Below are 18,072 nucleotides of genomic sequence, written 5' to 3' on the forward strand. Positions count from 1 at the left end.
GTGGCCTCCACGTGCCTGTATGACCTCCCTACAACGCCTGGGCATGCTCCTCATGAGGCTGAGTATTGTGTGTGGCCTCCACGTGCCTGTATGACCTCCCTACAATGCCTGGGCATGCTCCTGATGAGGCTGAGTATTGTGTGTGGCCTCCATGTGCCTGTATGACCTCCCTACAACGCCTGGGCATGCTCCTGATGAGGCTGAGTATTGTGTGTGGCCTCCACGTGCCTGTATGACCTCCCTACAACGCCTGGGCATGCTCCTGATGAGGCTCAGTATTGTGTGTGGCCTCCACGTGCCTGTATGACCTCCCTACAACGCCTGGGCATGCTCCTCATGAGGCTGAGTATTGTGTGTGGCCTCCACGTGCCTGTATGACCTCCCTACAACGCCTGGGCATGCTCCTGATGAGGCTGAGTATTGTGTGTGGCCTCCACGTGCCTGTATGACCTCCCTACAACGCCTGGGCATGCTCCTGATGAGGCCGAGTATTGTGTGTGGCCTCCACGTGCCTGTATGACCTCCCTACAACGCCTGGGCATGCTCCTGATGAGGCTGAGTATTGTGTGTGGCCTCCACGTGCCTGTATGACCTCCCTACAACGCCTGGGCATGCTCCTGATGAGGCTGAGTATTGTGTGTGGCCTCCACGTGCCTGTATGACCTCCCTACAACGCCTGGGCATGCTCCTGATGAGGCTGAGTATTGTGTGTGGCCTCCACGTGCCTGTATGACCTCCCTACAACGCCTGGGCATGCTCCTGATGAGGCTGAGTATTGTGTGTGGCCTCCACGTGCCTGTATGACCTCCCTACAACGCCTGGGCATGCTCCTGATGAGGCTGAGTATTGTGTGTGGCCTCCACGTGCCTGTATCACCTCCCTACAACGCCTGGGCATGCTCCTGATGAGGCTGAGTATTGTGTGTGGCCTCCACGTGCCTGTATGACCTCCCTACAACGCCTGGGCATGCTCCTGATGAGGCTGAGTATTGTGTGTGGCCTCCACGTGCCTGTATCACCTCCCTACAACGCCTGGGCATGCTCCTGATGAGGCTGAGTATTGTGTGTGGCCTCCACGTACCTGTATGACCTCCCTACAACGCCTGGGCATGCTCCTGATGAGGCTGAGTATTGTGTGTGGCCTCCACGTGCCTGTATGACCTCCCTACAACGCCTGGGCATGCTCCTGATGAGGCTGAGTATTGTGTGTGGCCTCCACGTGCCTGTATGACCTCCCTACAACGCCTGGGCATGCTCCTGATGAGGCTGAGTATTGTGTGTGGCCTCCACGTGCCTGTATGACCTCCCTACAACGCCTGGGCATGCTCCTGATGAGGCTGAGTATTGTGTGTGGCCTCCACGTGCCTGTATGACCTCCCTACAACGCCTGGGCATGCTCCTGATGAGGCTGAGTATTGTGTGTGGCCTCCACGTGTCTGTATGACCTCCCTACAACGCCTGGGCATGCTCCTGATGAGGCTGAGTATTGTGTGCGGCCTCCACGTGTCTGTATGACCTCCCTACAACGCCTGGGCATGCTCCTGATGAGGCTGAGTATTGTGTGTGGCCTCCACGTGCCTGTATGACCTCCCTACAACGCCTGGGCATGCTCCTGATGAGGCTGAGTATTGTGTGTGGCCTCCACGTGCCTGTATCACCTCCCTACAACGCCTGGGCATGCTCCTGATGAGGCTGAGTATTGTGTGTGGCCTCCACGTACCTGTATGACCTCCCTACAACGCCTGGGCATGCTCCTGATGAGGCTGAGTATTGTGTGTGGCCTCCACGTGCCTGTATGACCTCCCTACAACGCCTGGGCATGCTCCTGATGAGGCTGAGTATTGTGTGTGGCCTCCACGTGCCTGTATGACCTCCCTACAACGCCTGGGCATGCTCCTGATGAGGCTGAGTATTGTGTGTGGCCTCCACGTGCCTGTATGACCTCCCTACAACGCCTGGGCATGCTCCTGATGAGGCTGAGTATTGTGTGTGGCCTCCACGTGCCTGTATGACCTCCCTACAACGCCTGGGCATGCTCCTGATGAGGCTGAGTATGTGTGTGGCCTCCACGTGTCTGTATGACCTCCCTACAACGCCTGGGCATGCTCCTGATGAGGCTGAGTATTGTGTGTGGCCTCCACGTGTCTGTATGACCTCCCTACAACGCCTGGGCATGCTCCTGATGAGGCTGAGTATTGTGTGTGGCCTCCACGTGCCTGTACGACCTCCCTACAACACCTGGGCATGCTCCTGATGAGGTTGCGGATGGTCTCCTGTGGGATCTCCTCCCAGACCTGGACTAAAGCATCCGCCAACTCCTGGACTGTCTGTGGTGCAACGTGACGTTGGTGGATGGAGCGAGACATGATGTCCCAGATGTGCTCAATCGGATTCAGGTCTGGGGAACGGGCGGCCAGTCCATAGCTTCAATGCCTTCATCTTGCAGGAACTGCTGACACACTCCAGCCACATGAGGTCTGGCATTGTCCTGCATTAGGAGGAACCCAGGGCCAACCGCACCAGCATATGGTCTCACAAGGGGTCTGAGGATCTCATCTCGGTACCTAATGGCAGTCAGGCTACCTCTGGCGAGCACATGGAGGGCTGTGTGGCCCCCCAAAGAAATGCCACCCCACACCATTACTGACCCACTGCCAAACCGGTCATGCTGAAGGATGTTGCAGGCGGCAGATCGCTCTCCACTGCGTCTCCAGAATCTGTCACATGTGCTCAGTGTGAACCTGCTCTCATCTGTGAAGAGCAGTGTGCGCCAGTGGCGACTTTGCCAATCCTGGTGTTCTGTGTCAAATGCCAAGCGTCCTGCACGGTGTTGGGCTGTGAGCACAACCCCCATCTGTGGACGTCGGGCCCTCATACCACCCTCATGAAGTCGGTTTCTAACCGTTTGTGCAGACACATGCACATTTGTGGCTGCTGGAGGTCATTTTGCAGGGCTCATGCAGTGCTCCTCCTGTTCCTCCTTGCACAAAGGTGGAGGTAGCGGTCCTGCTGCTGGGTTGTTGCCCTCCTACGGCCCCCTCCACGTCTCCTGGTGTACTGGCCTGTCTCCTGGTAGCGCCTCCAGCCTCTGGACACTAGGCTGACAGACACAGCAAACCTTCTTGCCACAGCTCGCATTGATGTGCCATCCTGGATGAGCTGTACTACCTGAGCAACTTCTGTGGGTTGTAGAGTCCGTCTCATGCTACCACGAGTGTGAAAGCACAACCAACATTCAAAAGTGAACAAAACATCATCCAGAAAGCATTGGTACTGAGATGTGGTCTGTGGTCCCCACCTGCAGAACCACTCCTTTATTGAGGGTGTCTTGATAATTGCCAATAATTGTCTATTCCATTTGCACAACAGCATGTGAAATTGATCGTCAATCAGTGTTGCTTCCTAAGTGGACAGTTTGATTTTACTGAAGTTTGATTTACTTGGAGTTATATTCTGTTTTAGTGTTCCCTTTATTTTTTTGAGCAGTGGATATATCCTGCCACTAAGGCTTTCCTTTCATTGTTATGGATATGGTAAGGATATAAGTCTGCTATTTCATCCTTCTTCTCTGCCAGATTTCTAAAACTTAACATGGACAAAACAGAATTCATCATCTTTCCGCCATCTCATTCAACCCCCCCATCTGACGTATCCATCAATGTCAATGGCTGTTCACTCTCCCCAGTCCCACAAGCTCGCTGCCTTGGGGTAACCCTGGACTCTGAACTCTCCTTCACACCACATATCCAAGCCCTTTCCACCTCCTGCTGACACCAACTCAAAAATATCTCCCGGATCCGCACATTCCTCAACCACGAATCTGCAAAAACACTAGTGCACGCCCTCATCATCTCCCGCCTCGACTACTGCAACCTCCTGCTCTGTGGCCTCCCTTCCACCACTCTCGCACCCCTCCAATCTATCCTAAACTCTGCTGCCCGACTAATCCACCAGTCCCCCCGCTATTCCCCGGCCTCTCCTCTCTGCCAATCTCTTCACTGGTTCCCCATTGCCCAGAGACTCCACTTCAAAACCCTAACCCTGGCATACAAAGCCATCCACAACCTGTCTCCTCCATATATCTGTGACCTAGGCTCCCGGTACATACCTGCACGCAACCTCCGATCCTCACAAGATCTCCTTCTCTAATCCCTCTTATCTCCTCCACCCACAATCGCATACAAGATTTCTCCCTTGCTTCCCCCCTACTCTGGAACTATCTACCCCAAAGTATCAGACTCTCGTCGACCGTGGAAACCTTCAAAAGGAGCCTGAAGACCCACCTCTTCCGACAAGCCTACAACCTGCAGTAACCACCGCTCCACCATACCGCTGCACGACCAGCTCTACCCTCACCTACTGTATCCTCACCCATCCCTTGTAGACTGTGAGCCCTCGCGGGCAGGGTCCTCGCTCCTCCATACCGCTGCACGACCAGCTCTACCCCCGGCCTACTGTATCCTCACCCATCCCTTGTAGACTGTGAGCCCTCGCGGGCAGGGTCCTCGCTCCACCATACCGCTGCACGACCAGCTCTGCCCTCACCTACTGTATCCTCACCCATCCCTTGTAGATTGTGAGCCCTCGCGGGCAGGGTCCTCGCTCCACCATACCGCTGCACGACCAGCTCTACCCTCACCTACTGTATCCTCACCCATCCCTTGTAGACTGTGAGCCCTCGCGGGCAGGGTCCTCGCTCCTCCTGGACCAGTCGATGTCACATTGTGTTCAAGATCATTGTAATTGTTAATGTATGTATACCCCTTTTTCACATGTAAAGCGCCATGGAATAAATGGCGCTATAATAATAAATAATAATAATAATAAGTACAGTGACATCAGGTGTATTATGTGACTATATTCATGTGCTCCTCCATTGTGTTACTCATTTATTTTTAACTGTATGAATTCAATAAACATTACATTGTAAGAGATTATTTGCTCCTATTCTGTTCTCTCGATGTTGTGGACAATAAATAAGACGACAGTTTTCACATTGTGTTTTTGCAGAGGATTTCTTTTTCATGTTATAACTGGTAATTTTCATTTTTCCCAGGATTTCCTGCTCTCACGAGGCCTCATGCACCCGGACCTGTGACTGCACGGAGGACTCACGGCCCCGCCCATGTACCGCACGGAGGCCGCACGGCCCTGCTCATGTACCGCACGGAGGACGCATGGCCAAGCTCATGTACTGCACGGAGGACGCACGGCCCCGCCCATGTACTGCACGGAGGATGCACGGTACCACTAATGTACTGCACGGAGGACGCACGGCCCCGCCCATGTACTGCACGGAGGATGCACGGTACCACTAATGTACTGCACGGAGGACGCACGGCCCCACTCATGTACTGCACGGAGGACGCACGGTACCACTCATGTACTGCACGGAGGACGCACGGCCCCGCTCATGTACTGCACGGAGGACGCACGGTACCACTAATGTACTGAACGGAGGACGCACGGTACCACTAATGTACTGCACGGAGGACGCACGGTAGCACTAATGTACTGCACGGAGGACGCACGGCCCCACTCATGTACTGCACGGCATCACTACACTGCGTCTGTCACTGACGGTCGGGTGATCAGGCCCCGATGGTAACTGATTGGCTCAGGGGGTATGAGACAGTGAAGCCTTTGTCAGACCTCCCTGCTGCCATGAGGTGGCGCTCTGCAGGTGCCGATGGGCAGTGTTTTCCCTGTGTCAGATTCCTCACATGCTCCGGTCACCAATGTCAGCGGCCTGTGAGGGGTTTAGGAGCTGACACTCCACTATGTCGGCTCTCAGCCCCTGCAGCAGCCCCTCCTGGCGCCACCTCTGTGACTTAACCGTGCGCCCGACTGTGAGAAATCACCTGAGACAGGTTAATGGCGCCCCCTGCTGGCTCAGTCTGTGCACAGATCAGGCTGTGGGTGAAGAAAGAAATCCTAAGGTCCTATAACACAACTGACAGGCTACTGGATTGTGATTGCAGCTCTGGAAACATCTGCAGAACATGAACGTTACAGCAGAATTACGAGCGCCTCTCTGGGAGGAGTGACTGTGGAATATGTGGCCATACAGGCAAAGTGTACAGCAGACCTGGAGACGTCTTACCCGGCTGACTCGCTCCTCGTATGAAGCCTCCATGAAGAGGCGGCGCAGCTGATCCAGCTGTCCCTGCAGGAGGGAGAGAGCGCAGGACATCAGCCAGAAAGCAGAAGAAGCCTGAATGCAGCTCTAGAGGTGACTGGAGGATAACCCAACATGGCCTCCTGCACCTCATACCCCGTACCTCGCCTCATTTCTCACCTTGAACTTGTCCCCCAGCAGTTTGTGGACGATCTCCTCCTCCTCGTTGGCCGTCTTATTACAGAACTGGGAGAAGATCTGCGGCCACCAGTCCTTGTCTTTGGCCTGCGGGCAGCGGAAGAGGGGACACATCACAGTAATGGCCGCGCCGGACCCCCTGAGACCCCTCATGTTCCTCCCACATCACCCAGAACGTCCCCAGACAATCAGTAATGGTCAGAGGCTCCCACCACAGGGCCACGGAGACCTCATGTCAAACACACCACATAGATATGGGGTCCACAGAAGCAGCCCCCTCCAGCTATAGACCCCAGACAGGCCGGGCTCAGGGCTGCCCCCCCACTATAGACCCCAGACAGGCCGGGCTCAGGGCTGCCCCCCCCACTATAGACCCCAGACAGGCCGGGCTCAGGGCTGCCCCCCCCACTATAGACCCCCAGACAGGCCGGGCTCAGGGCTGCCCCCCCAACTATAGACCCCAGACAGGCCGGGCTCAGGGCTGCCCGCCAACTATAGACCCCAGACAGGCCGGGTTCAGGGCTGCACCCACCTGCTTCACCGAGGCGGCCATCCTGGCCATGAGCATGATGCTGGCCGTCTCCGGGGGGTAATGGATGTTCCTGGATGGGGGTTACATAGGGGGAGACATTAGAGCAGCGCACGGTACTACAATCCCTGTCGGACCTCGGCTTATTCATTACTTCTCTGCCATCTTTGTCTACTCAGCTGTAAAGAAACTACAACTCCCAGCAGAGCGGCTGTGAGAGCACGCTGAGGGTGACACATCACAGACGGACATCGCCCCCTCCAGGCGAGGAGCCATCCTGGTCACACGCGCCTCTCACCTCCAGGTTTCCTCCAGCTTATTGAGCGGATGTTGAGGGTTATCCCGGGAGGAGCCCAGACACAGGACCTGGTGATATTGTTCTCTGGCCGCCCGGAGACAGTCAGCACTGCAGTACGACACCTGCAGGGGGAGACAGAGGAGACGTCACTGCCTTGATCACATGACAAGGCAAGCAGGGCATTATAACTCCAGTCCATGCTTTACACTGCAGCTCAACTCCATTGTTAAAATTTACTCGGGTTCACAGGCTCAGGATACTATTGTGTCTATTCCTGATGCTTTACACTGCAGCTACGCTCCACAGCTGTTGTCTGAAATCTATCAGCGCATTTTAAAAGGATCAGTTAATCTTCCCCGGCCCATGCTTTACACTGCAGCGCTGCTCATATAAGCGAGGCATGAGGCAGTGCAGTGTGGGGTCCTCGCCCTTCGTCCTCCTCACCTGGCACTGCGGGCACTGCTGGTGGAGACCATTCTGGACTGTGCAGAGCTCTGGGTAGGGGAGGGTGATGTGGGCGTTGGCAGACAGGCGCTGGGCGTTTTCCTCCGCCGTCTCCAGGGATCGCAGGCAGTGGTCACAGGCTGCGGAGAGGGAACCCGTGAGGAAGCGGAGCACCAATCACCTGCTGAGGTGCGGACCTTCCCCCGTTCCCCCGCGGAGGCAACAACCCCCCGCCGCTCAGAATGGAGGCGACTGTCGAGGAAGTCAGAGACAGAAAAGTGCTGCCAGGACCCGACCCAGCGCAGCCCTCCCCCCGCCAGGACCCAACCCCGCGCAGTCCCTCCCCCCGCCAGGACCCGTCCCCGCGCAGTCCCCCCCCCCGCCAGGACCCGACCCCGCGCAGTCCCCCCCCCCCCCCGCCAGGACCCGACCCCGCGCAGTCGCCCCCCCCCCGCCAGGACCCGACCCCGCACAGTCGTCGTCCCCCCCCCCGCCAGGACCCGACCCGCACAGTCGTCGTCCCCCCCGCCAGGACCCGACCCCGCACAGTCGTCGTCCCCCCCCGCCAGGACCCGACCCCGCACAGTCGTCGCCCCCCCCGCCAGGACCCGACCCCGCACAGTCCCCCCCCCCCCGCACAGTCGTCCCCCCCCGCCAGGACCCGACCCCGCGCAGTCGTCCCCCCCCCCCGCCAGGACCCGACCCCGCACAGTCGTCCCCCCCCCCGCCAGGACCCGACCCCGCGCAGTCGTCGTCCCCCCCCGCCAGGACCCGACCCCGCGCAGTCGTCGTCGTCCCCCGCCAGGACCCGACCCCGCGCAGTCGTCCCCCCCCCCACCAGGACCCGACCCCGCACAGTCCCCCCCCCTACCAGGACCCGACCCCGCGCAGTCGTCCCCCCCCCCCGCCAGGACCCGACCCCGCGCAGTCGTCCCCCCCGCCGCCAGGACCCGACCCCGCAGTCGTCCCCCCCCGCCAGGACCCGACCCCGCGCAGTCGTCGTCCCCCCCCGCCAGGACCCGACCCCGCGCAGTCGTCGTCGTCCCCCCCCGCCAGGACCCGACCCCGCGCAGTCGTCGTCGTCCCCCGCCAGGACCCGACCCCGCGCAGTCGTCCCCCCCCCCGCCAGGACCCGACCCCGCACAGTCCCCCCCCTACCAGGACCCGACCCCGCGCAGTCGTCCCCCCCCCCCCGCCAGGACCCGACCCCGCGCAGTCGTCCCCCCCGCCGCCAGGACCCGACCCCGCAGTCGTCCCCCCCCGCCAGGACCCGACCCCGCAGTCGTCCCCCCCCGCCAGGACCCGACCCCGCAGTCATCCCCCCCCCCGCCAGGACCCGACCCCGCGCAGTCGTCCCCCCCCCGCCAGGACCCGACCCCGCAGTCGTCCCCCCCCCCCGCCAGGACCCGACCCCGCGCAGTCGTCCCCCCCCCCCCCGCCAGGACCCGACCCCGCGCAGTCGTCCCCCCCCCCCCGCCAGGACCCGACCCCGCGCAGTCGTCCCCCCCCCCCCGCCAGGACCCGACCTCGCGCAGTCGTCCCCCCCCCCCCGCCAGGACCCGACCCCGCACAGTCACCCCCCCCCGCCAGGACCCGACCCCGCACAGTCACCCCCCCCCCCGCCAGGACCCGACCCCGCACAGTCATCCCCCCCCCGCGCAGTCGTCCCCCCCCCGCCAGGACCCGACTCCGCCTCACCTCACCTCGGTATCTGTACAGTGCGTTCCACTGGAACTGGGAGGACACCAGCGGCTTCTCCTGAAATATGGGGTCTCCTCTGCGGATGCTCCGAGCAGCGAACAGACCCCGACCCTAAAGAAGGAGAAACCATCAGAGACAACAGAACGGCCGACACCGGGAACATAGCGGGGGAGGGGGAGAGTGAGGGGAGCACAAAGGAGGCGACAACACTGGAGACACATTATATACACTATATACTCACACCCTGTATACACCACATATTCTACACTGCAGCGCCCTCTGCTCCCTCCAATATCACCACCTCCTGGCTACACACACACACACATATATATATATATATACACACAAAAAATATATATTGAAAACAGCACCATTTAATAGTTACTCACTGATGGGTGCCAGGCCTCCGAACAGTCTGTCCAAACTGTTGCATATCAACACACACATCTCCACCTCGCTGCTCTCACACCAGCTCCTCACTCCGCTGTCTGTGCCGCCCCTGGTCCCCTCTGCCCCCGCCTCCCCTCTCCAGTCCTCGGATGTCTGTGCCGCCCCCCGGTCCCCTCTTCCCCTCCTCCTCTCCGGTCCCCTCTTCTCCCCCACCTCCCCTCTCCGGTCCCCGGGCTGCTCCCCGATCCCCTCTTCCCCCGCCTCCCCTCTCCGGTCCCCGGTGTCTGTGCCGCCCCCCGGTCCCCTCCTCCTCCCCGGTGTCTGTGCTGCTCCCCGATCCCCTCTTCCCCCGCCTCCCCTCTCCGGTGTCTGTGCTGCTCCCCGATCCCCTCTTCCCCCGCCTCCCCTCTCCGGTGTCTGTGCTGCTCCCCGATCCCCTCTTCCCCCGCCTCCCCTCTCCGGTGTCTGTGCTGCTCCCCGGTCCCCTCTTCCCCCGCCTCCCCTCTCCGGTCACCGGTGTCTGTGCTGCTCCCCAGTCCCCGGTGTCTGTGCTGCCTCCCGGTCCCCTCTTCCTCCCCGGTCCCCGTGCCGCCCCCCCGATCCCCTCTTCCCCTCCGGTCCCCTCTTCCCCTCCGGTCCCCGGTGTCTGTGCCGTCCCCCGGTCCCCTCTTCCCCTCTCCGGTCACCGGTGTCTGTGCCGCCCCCCGGTCTCTTCCTCTCCGGTCCCCGGTGTCTGTGCCGCCCCCTGGTCTCCTCTTCCCCTCCGGTCCCCGGTGTCTGTGCCGCCCCCCGATCCCCTCGCCTCCCCTCTCCGGTCCCCGGTGTCTGTGCTGCTCCCCGGTCCCCTCTGCCTCCCCTCTCCGGTCCCCGGTGTCTGTGCTGCTCCCCGGTCCCCTCTGTCTCCCCTCTCCGGTCCCCGGTGTCTGTGCTGCTCCCCGATCCCCTCTTCCCCCGCCTCCCCTCTCCGGTGTCTGTGCTGCTCCCCGATCCCCTCTTCCCCCGCCTCCCCTCTCCGGTGTCTGTGCTGCTCCCCGGTCCCCTCTTCCCCCGCCTCCCCTCTCCGGTCACCGGTGTCTGTGCTGCTCCCCAGTGTCTGTGCTGCCTCCCGGTCCCCTCTTCCTCCCCGGTCCCCGTGCCGCCCCCCCGATCCCCTCTTCCCCTCCGGTCCCCTCTTCCCCTCCGGTCCCCGGTGTCTGTGCCGTCCCCCGGTCCCCTCTTCCCCTCTCCGGTCACCGGTGTCTGTGCCGCCCCCCGGTCTCTTCCTCTCCGGTCCCCGGTGTCTGTGCCGCCCCCTGGTCTCCTCTTCCCCTCCGGTCCCCGGTGTCTGTGCCGCCCCCCGATCCCCTCGCCTCCCCTCTCCGGTCCCCGGTGTCTGTGCTGCTCCCCGGTCCCCTCTGCCTCCCCTCTCCGGTCCCCGGTGTCTGTGCTGCTCCCCGGTCCCCTCTGTCTCCCCTCTCCGGTCCCCGGTGTCTGTGCTGCTCCCCGGTCCCCTCTGCCTCCCCTCTCCGGTCCTCGGTGTCTGTGCTGCTCCCCGATCCCCTCCTCCCTCTCCGGTCCCCGGTGTCTGTGCCGCCTCCCGGTCCCCTCTTCCTCCCCGGTGTCTGTGAAGCCCCCCGGTCCCCTCCAGTCCCCGGTGTCTGTGCCGCCCCCTGGTCCCCTCTTCCTCTCCGGTCCCCGGTGTCTGTGCTGCCCCCCGGTCTCTTCCCCTCCGGTCCCCGGTGTCTGTGCTGCCCCCCGGTCTCTTCCCCTCCGGTCCCCGGTGTCTGTGCTGCCCCCCGGTCCCCTCTTCGGTCCCCGGTGTCTGTGCCGCCCCCCGGTCCCCTCTTCCCCCCGCCTCCCCTCTCCGGTCCCCGGTGTCTGTGCTGCTCCCCGATCCCCCCCTCCTCCTCCCTCTCCGGTCCCCGGTGTCTGTGCTGCTCCCCGGTCCCCTCTGCCTCCGCCTCCCCTCACCGGTCCCCGGTGTCTGTGCCGCCCCCGGTCCACTCTTCCCCTCCCTCTCCGGTCCCCTGTGCCCCCACCGCCAATCCCCTCCTCCCTCTCCCGTCCCCTCTGCCCCCCTCTCTGGTCCCCGATGTCTGTGCTGCTCCCCAGTCCCCGCCTTCCCTCTCCGGTCCCCGATGTCTGTGCTGCTCCCCAGTCCCCGCCTTCCCTCTCCGGTCCCCGGTGTCTGTGCCGCCCCCCCGATCCCCTCTTCCCCTCGCCTCCTCTCACCGGTCCTCTCTTCCCCCCACCGGTCCCCGGTGTCTCTGCCGCCCCCCCGGTCCCCTCTTCCCCCGCCTCTCCTCTCCGGTATCTGTGCTGCTCCCCGATCCCCTCCGCCTCCCCTCTCCGGTCCCCTGTGTCTGGGCCGCCCCCCGGTCTCCTCTTCCCCTCCTCCACTCCGGTCCCCTCTTCCCCTCCTCCTCCCCTCTCCGGTCCCGGTACCTTGCCGCTGTTGATATAGCGGATCTCCACCGCCCGCCGCGCCGGCTCCGGCTCCACACAAAAGGAGAACACGTCGCACACGGAGGCTGCCATGATGGGAAGAGGAAGTGACCTGTGACCCGGAAACAGCTGATCGGACGGCAGGTCACGTGATGGAGTCCTGTCCTGTATGGCACACACTGACCGTCTGCAGATGCTGCTACACCTGACCTCAGGGACCGACTGTAGCCCCCAGCCGGCAGGGAGAGACGCCCGGAATCACGTGTGTGGCCCCACACCGGAAGAGAGTACACCCCCTGCTGCACAGTCATCTGTAGGAGGTCCACAGATAGAGCAGCCATAACCTGACACAGAAATGAGTACACCCCATCAGCAACACAGACATTCAGCAGATGGTTTACATCATTGACATGTGGGAGAAACGCCGTCTACTGAGGGCCGGCGTGATGGCGGCATCTTCTCTGTCACCATAGAGCAGCTCATCTGTGACTTCATGGTATCATCAGTGACGGAGCCCCCCCCCTCCTATACCAGCAGCTCATGTGCCCCCCGACACCGGCAGCTCATGTGCTCCCCCGACACCGGCAGCTCATGTGCTCCCCCGACACCGGCAGCTCATGTGCTCCCCCGACACCGGCAGCTCATGTGCTCCCCCGACACCGGCAGCTCATGTGCCCCCCGACACCAGCAGCTCATGTGCCCCCTGACACCAGCAGATCATGTGCCCCCGACACCAGCAGCTCATGTGCCCCTGACACCAGCAGCTCATGTGCTCCCCCGACACCGGCAGCTCATGTGCTCCCCCGACACCGGCAGCTCATGTGCCCCCTGACACCAGCAGCTCATATGCCCCCTATAACAGCAGCTCATGTTCCCCCCCGACACCGGCAGCTCATGTGCCCCCCGACACCAGCAGCTCATGTGCTCCCCCGACACCGGCAGCTCATGTGCCCCCCGACACCAGCAGCTCATGTGCTCCCCCGACACCAGCAGCTCATGTGCTCCCCCGACACCGGCAGCTCATGTGCTCCCCCGACACCGGCAGCTCATGTGCTCCCCCGACACCTGCAGCTCATGTGCCCCCCGACACCAGCAGCTCATGTGCCCCCTGACACCAGCAGATCATGTGCCCCCATACACCAGCAGCTCATATGCCCCCTATAACAGCAGCTCATGTTCCCCCCCGACACCGGCAGCTCATGTGCTCCCCCGACACCAGCAGCTCATGTGCTCCCCCGACACCGGCAGCTCATGTGCTCCCCCGACACCGGCAGCTCATGTGCTCCCCCGACACCTGCAGCTCATGTGCTCCCGCGACACCGGCAGCTCATGTGCTCCCCCGACACCAGCAGCTCATGTGCTCCCCCGACACCGGCAGCTCATGTGCTCCCCCGACACCGGCAGCTCATGTGCTCCCCCGACACCGGCAGCTCATGTGCTCCCCCGACACCAGCAGCTCATGTGCCCCCTGACACCAGCAGATCATGTGCCCCCCGAACACCAGCAGCTCATATGCCCCCTATAACAGCAGCTCATGTTCCCCCCCGACACCAGCAGCTCATGTGCCCCCAGACACCAGCAGCTCATGTGCTCCCCCGACACCGGCAGCTCATGTGCCCCCCGACACCAGCAGCTCATGTGCTCCCCCGACACCGGCAGCTCATGTGCTCCCCCGACACCGGCAGCTCATGTGCCCCCTGACACCAGCAGATCATGTGCCCCCATACACCAGCAGCTCATATGCCCCCTATAACAGCAGCTCATGTTCCCCCCCGACACCGGCAGCTCATGTGCCCCCCGACACCAGCAGCTCATGTGCTCCCCCGACACCGGCAGCTCATGTGCTCCCCGACACCAGCAGCTCATGTGCCCCCCGACACCGGCAGCTCATGTGCTCCCTCGACACCGGCAGCTCATGTGCTCCCCGGACACCAGCAGCTCATGTGCTCCCCCGACACCGGCAGCTCATGTGCTCCCCGACACCGGCAGCTCATGTGCTCCCCGGACACCGGCAGCTCATGTGCTCCCCGGACACCGGCAGCTCATGTGCTCCCCGGACACCGGCAGCTCATGTGCTCCCCGGACACCGGCAGCTCATGTGCCCCCCGACACCGGCAGCTCATGTGCTCCCCCGACACCGGCAGCTCATGTGCTCCCCCGACACCGGCAGCTCATGTGCTCCCCGGACACCAGCAGCTCATGTGCTCCCCCGACACCGGCAGCTCATGTGCTCCCCCGACACCGGCAGCTCATGTGCTCCCCGGACACCGGCAGCTCATGTGCTCCCCCGACACCGGCAGCTCATGTGCTCCCCGGACACCGGCAGCTCATGTGCTCCCCGGACACCGGCAGCTCATGTGCTCCCCGGACACCGGCAGCTCATGTGCTCCCCGGACACCGGCAGCTCATGTGCTCCCCGGACACCGGCAGCTCATGTGCTCCCCGGACACCGGCAGCTCATGTGCTCCCCGGACACCGGCAGCTCATGTGCTCCCCGGACACCGGCAGCTCATGTGCTCCCCGGACACCGGCAGCTCATGTGCTCCCCGGACACCGGCAGCTCATGTGCTCCCCGGACACCGGCAGCTCATGTGCTCCCCGGACACCGGCAGCTCATGTGCTCCCCCGACACCGGCAGCTCATGTGCTCCCCCGACACCGGCAGCTCATGTGCTCCCCCGACACCGGCAGCTCATGTGCTCCCCCGACACCGGCAGCTCATGTGCTCCCCCGACACCGGCAGCTCATGTGCTCCCCCGACACCGGCAGCTCATGTGCTCCCCCGACACCGGCAGCTCATGTGCTCCCCCGACACCGGCAGCTCATGTGCTCCCCCGACACCGGCAGCTCATGTGCTCCCCCGACACCGGCAGCTCATGTGCTCCCCCGACACCGGCAGCTCATGTGCTCCCCCGACACCGGCAGCTCATGTGCTCCCCCGACACCGGCAGCTCATGTGCCCCCCGACACCGGCAGCTCATGTGCTCCCCCGACACCGGCAGCTCATGTGCTCCCCCGACACCGGCAGCTCATGTGCTCCCCCGACACTGGCAGCTCATGTGCCCCCCGACACCAGCAGCTCATGTGCTCCCCCGACACCGGCAGCTCATGTGCTCCCCCGACACCTGCAGCTCATGTGCCCCCCGACACCAGCAGCTCATGTGCCCCCCGACACCAGCAGCTCATGTGCCCCCTGACACCAGCAGATCATGTGCCCCCATACACCAGCAGCTCATATGCCCCCTATAACAGCAGCTCATGTTCCCCCCCGACACCGGCAGCTCATGTGCCCCCCGACACCAGCAGCTCATGTGCTCCCCCGACACCGGCAGCTCATGTGCCCCCCGACACCAGCAGCTCATGTGCTCCCCCGACACCGGCAGCTCATGTGCTCCCCCGACACCTGCAGCTCATGTGCCCCCCGACACCAGCAGCTCATGTGCCCCCTGACACCAGCAGATCATGTGCCCCCATACACCAGCAGCTCATATGCCCCCTATAACAGCAGCTCATGTTCCCCCCCGACACCGGCAGCTCATGTGCCCCCCGACACCAGCAGCTCATGTGCTCCCCCGACACCGGCAGCTCATGTGCTCCCCGGACACTGGCAGCTCATGTGCTCCCCGGACACCGGCAGCTCATGTGCCCCCCGACACCGGCAGCTCATGTGCTCCCCCGACACCGGCAGCTCATGTGCTCCCCCGACACCGGCAGCTCATGTGCTCCCCGGACACCAGCAGCTCATGTGCTCCCCCGACACCGGCAGCTCATGTGCTCCCCCGACACCGGCAGCTCATGTGCTCCCCCGACACCGGCAGCTCATGTGCTCCCCGGACACCGGCAGCTCATGTGCTCCCCGGACACCGGCAGCTCATGTGCTCCCCGGACACCGGCAGCTCATGTGCTCCCCGGACACCGGCAGCTCATGTGCTCCCCCGACACCGGCAGCTCATGTGCTCCCCCGACACCGGCAGCTCATGTGCCCCCCGACACCGGCAGCTCATGTGCCCCCCGACACCGGCGGCTCATGTGCTCCCTATACCAGCGGCTCATGTGCCCACCGGCAGCTCATGTGCCCCCCGACACCAGCAGATCATGTGCCCCCTGACACCGGCAGCTCATGTGCTCCCCCGACACCGGCAGCTCATGTGCTCCCCCGACACCGGCAGCTCATGTGCTCCCCCGACACCGGCAGCTCATGTGCTCCCCGGACACCGGCAGCTCATGTGCCTCCCGACACCGGCAGCTCATGTGCCTCCCGACACCGGCAGCTCATGTGCTCCCCCGACACCGGCAGCTCATGTGCTCCCCCGACACCGGCAGCTCATGTGCCCCCCGACACCAGCAGCTCATGTGCTCCCCCGACACCGGCAGCTCATGTGCTCCCCCGACACCTGCAGCTCATGTGCCCCCCGACACCAGCAGCTCATGTGCCCCCTGACACCAGCAGATCATGTGCCCCCATACACCAGCAGCTCATATGCCCCCTATAACAGCAGCTCATGTTCCCCCCCGACACCGGCAGCTCATGTGCCCCCCGACACCAGCAGCTCATGTGCTCCCCCGACACCGGCAGCTCATGTGCCCCCCGACACCAGCAGCTCATGTGCTCCCCCGACACCTGCAGCTCATGTGCTCCCCCGACACCTGCAGCTCATGTGCCCCCCGACACCAGCAGCTCATGTGCCCCCTGACACCAGCAGCTCATGTGCCCCCATACACCAGCAGCTCATATGCCCCCTATAACAGCAGCTCATGTTCCCCCCCGACACCGGCAGCTCATGTGCCCCCCGACACCAGCAGCTCATGTGCTCCCCCGACACCGGCAGCTCATGTGCTCCCCCGACACCGGCAGCTCATGTGCCCCCCGACATCGGCAGCTCATGTGCTCCCCCGACACCGGCAGCTCATGTGCTCCCCGGACACCAGCAGCTCATGTGCCCCCTGACACCAGCAGCTCATGTGCCCCCTGACACCAGCAGCTCATGAGCCCCCATACACCAGCAGCTCATATGCCCCCTATAACAGCAGCTCATGTTCCCCCCCGACACCGGCAGCTCATGTGCCCCCCGACACCAGCAGCACATGTGCTCCCCCGACACCGGCAGCTCATGTGCTCCCCCGACACCGGCAGCTCATGTGCCCCCCGACATCGGCAGCTCATGTGCTCCCCCGACACCGGCAGCTCATGTGCTCCCCGGACACCAGCAGCTCATGTGCTCCCCCGACACCGGCAGCTCATGTGCTCCCCCGACACCGGCAGCTCATGTGCTCCCCGGACACCGGCAGCTCATGTGCTCCCCGGACACCGGCAGCTCATGTGCTCCCCGGACACCGGCAGCTCATGTGCTCCCCGGACACCGGCAGCTCATGTGCTCCCCGGACACCGGCAGCTCATGTGCTCCCCGGACACCGGCAGCTCATGTGCTCCCCGGACATCGGCAGCTCATGTGCTCCCCGGACACCGGCAGCTCATGCGCTCCCCCGACACCGGCAGCTCATGTGCTCCCCCGACACCGGCAGCTCATGTGCCCCCCGACACCGGCAGCTCATGTGCCCCCCGACACCAGCGGCTCATGTGCTCCCTATACCAGCGGCTCATGTGCCCACCGGCAGCTCATGTGCCCCCCGACACCAGCAGCTCATGTGCTCCCCCGACACCAGCAGATCATGTGCTCCCCCGACACCGGCAGCTCATGTGCTCCCCCGACACCGGCAGCTCATGTGCTCCCCCGACACCGGCAGCTCATGTGCTCCCCCGACACCGGCAGCTCATGTGCTCCCCCGACACCGGCAGCTCATGTGCTCCCCGGACACCAGCAGCTCATGTGCCTCCTGACACCGGCAGCTCATGTGCCCCCCGACACCGGCAGCTCATGTGCTCCCCCGACACCGGCAGCTCATGTGCTCCCCGGACACCGGCAGCTCATGTGCTCCCCCGACACCAGCAGCTCATGTGCCCCCCGACACCA

General features: G+C 63.2%; 1 protein-coding gene across 1 annotated transcript in view; it reads right to left on the reverse strand.

The window, feature by feature from the left end:
• SMYD5 (SMYD family member 5) overlaps positions 1-12,255 on the reverse strand; it is a 32,726-nt gene extending 20,471 nt beyond the window's left edge. Inside the window, exons 1-7 of the mRNA XM_073662668.1 lie at positions 12,102-12,255; positions 9,290-9,398; positions 7,587-7,726; positions 7,143-7,264; positions 6,848-6,917; positions 6,298-6,402; positions 6,103-6,165 (exon numbers count right to left, since the gene is read on the reverse strand). Of these exons, the coding sequence (XP_073518769.1) occupies positions 6,103-6,165; positions 6,298-6,402; positions 6,848-6,917; positions 7,143-7,264; positions 7,587-7,726; positions 9,290-9,398; positions 12,102-12,194 (702 nt within the window). The 5' untranslated portion in view covers positions 12,195-12,255. The remainder of the gene's footprint in view (positions 1-6,102; positions 6,166-6,297; positions 6,403-6,847; positions 6,918-7,142; positions 7,265-7,586; positions 7,727-9,289; positions 9,399-12,101) is intronic.
• Between the last annotated feature and the right edge of the window lie 5,817 nt (positions 12,256-18,072).

Source organism: Phyllobates terribilis, unplaced genomic scaffold, assembly GCF_046119375.1.
Source record: "Phyllobates terribilis strain yellow unplaced genomic scaffold, ASM4611937v1 Scaffold_82__1_contigs__length_6685932, whole genome shotgun sequence".
Taxonomy (NCBI): domain Eukaryota; kingdom Metazoa; phylum Chordata; class Amphibia; order Anura; family Dendrobatidae; genus Phyllobates; species Phyllobates terribilis.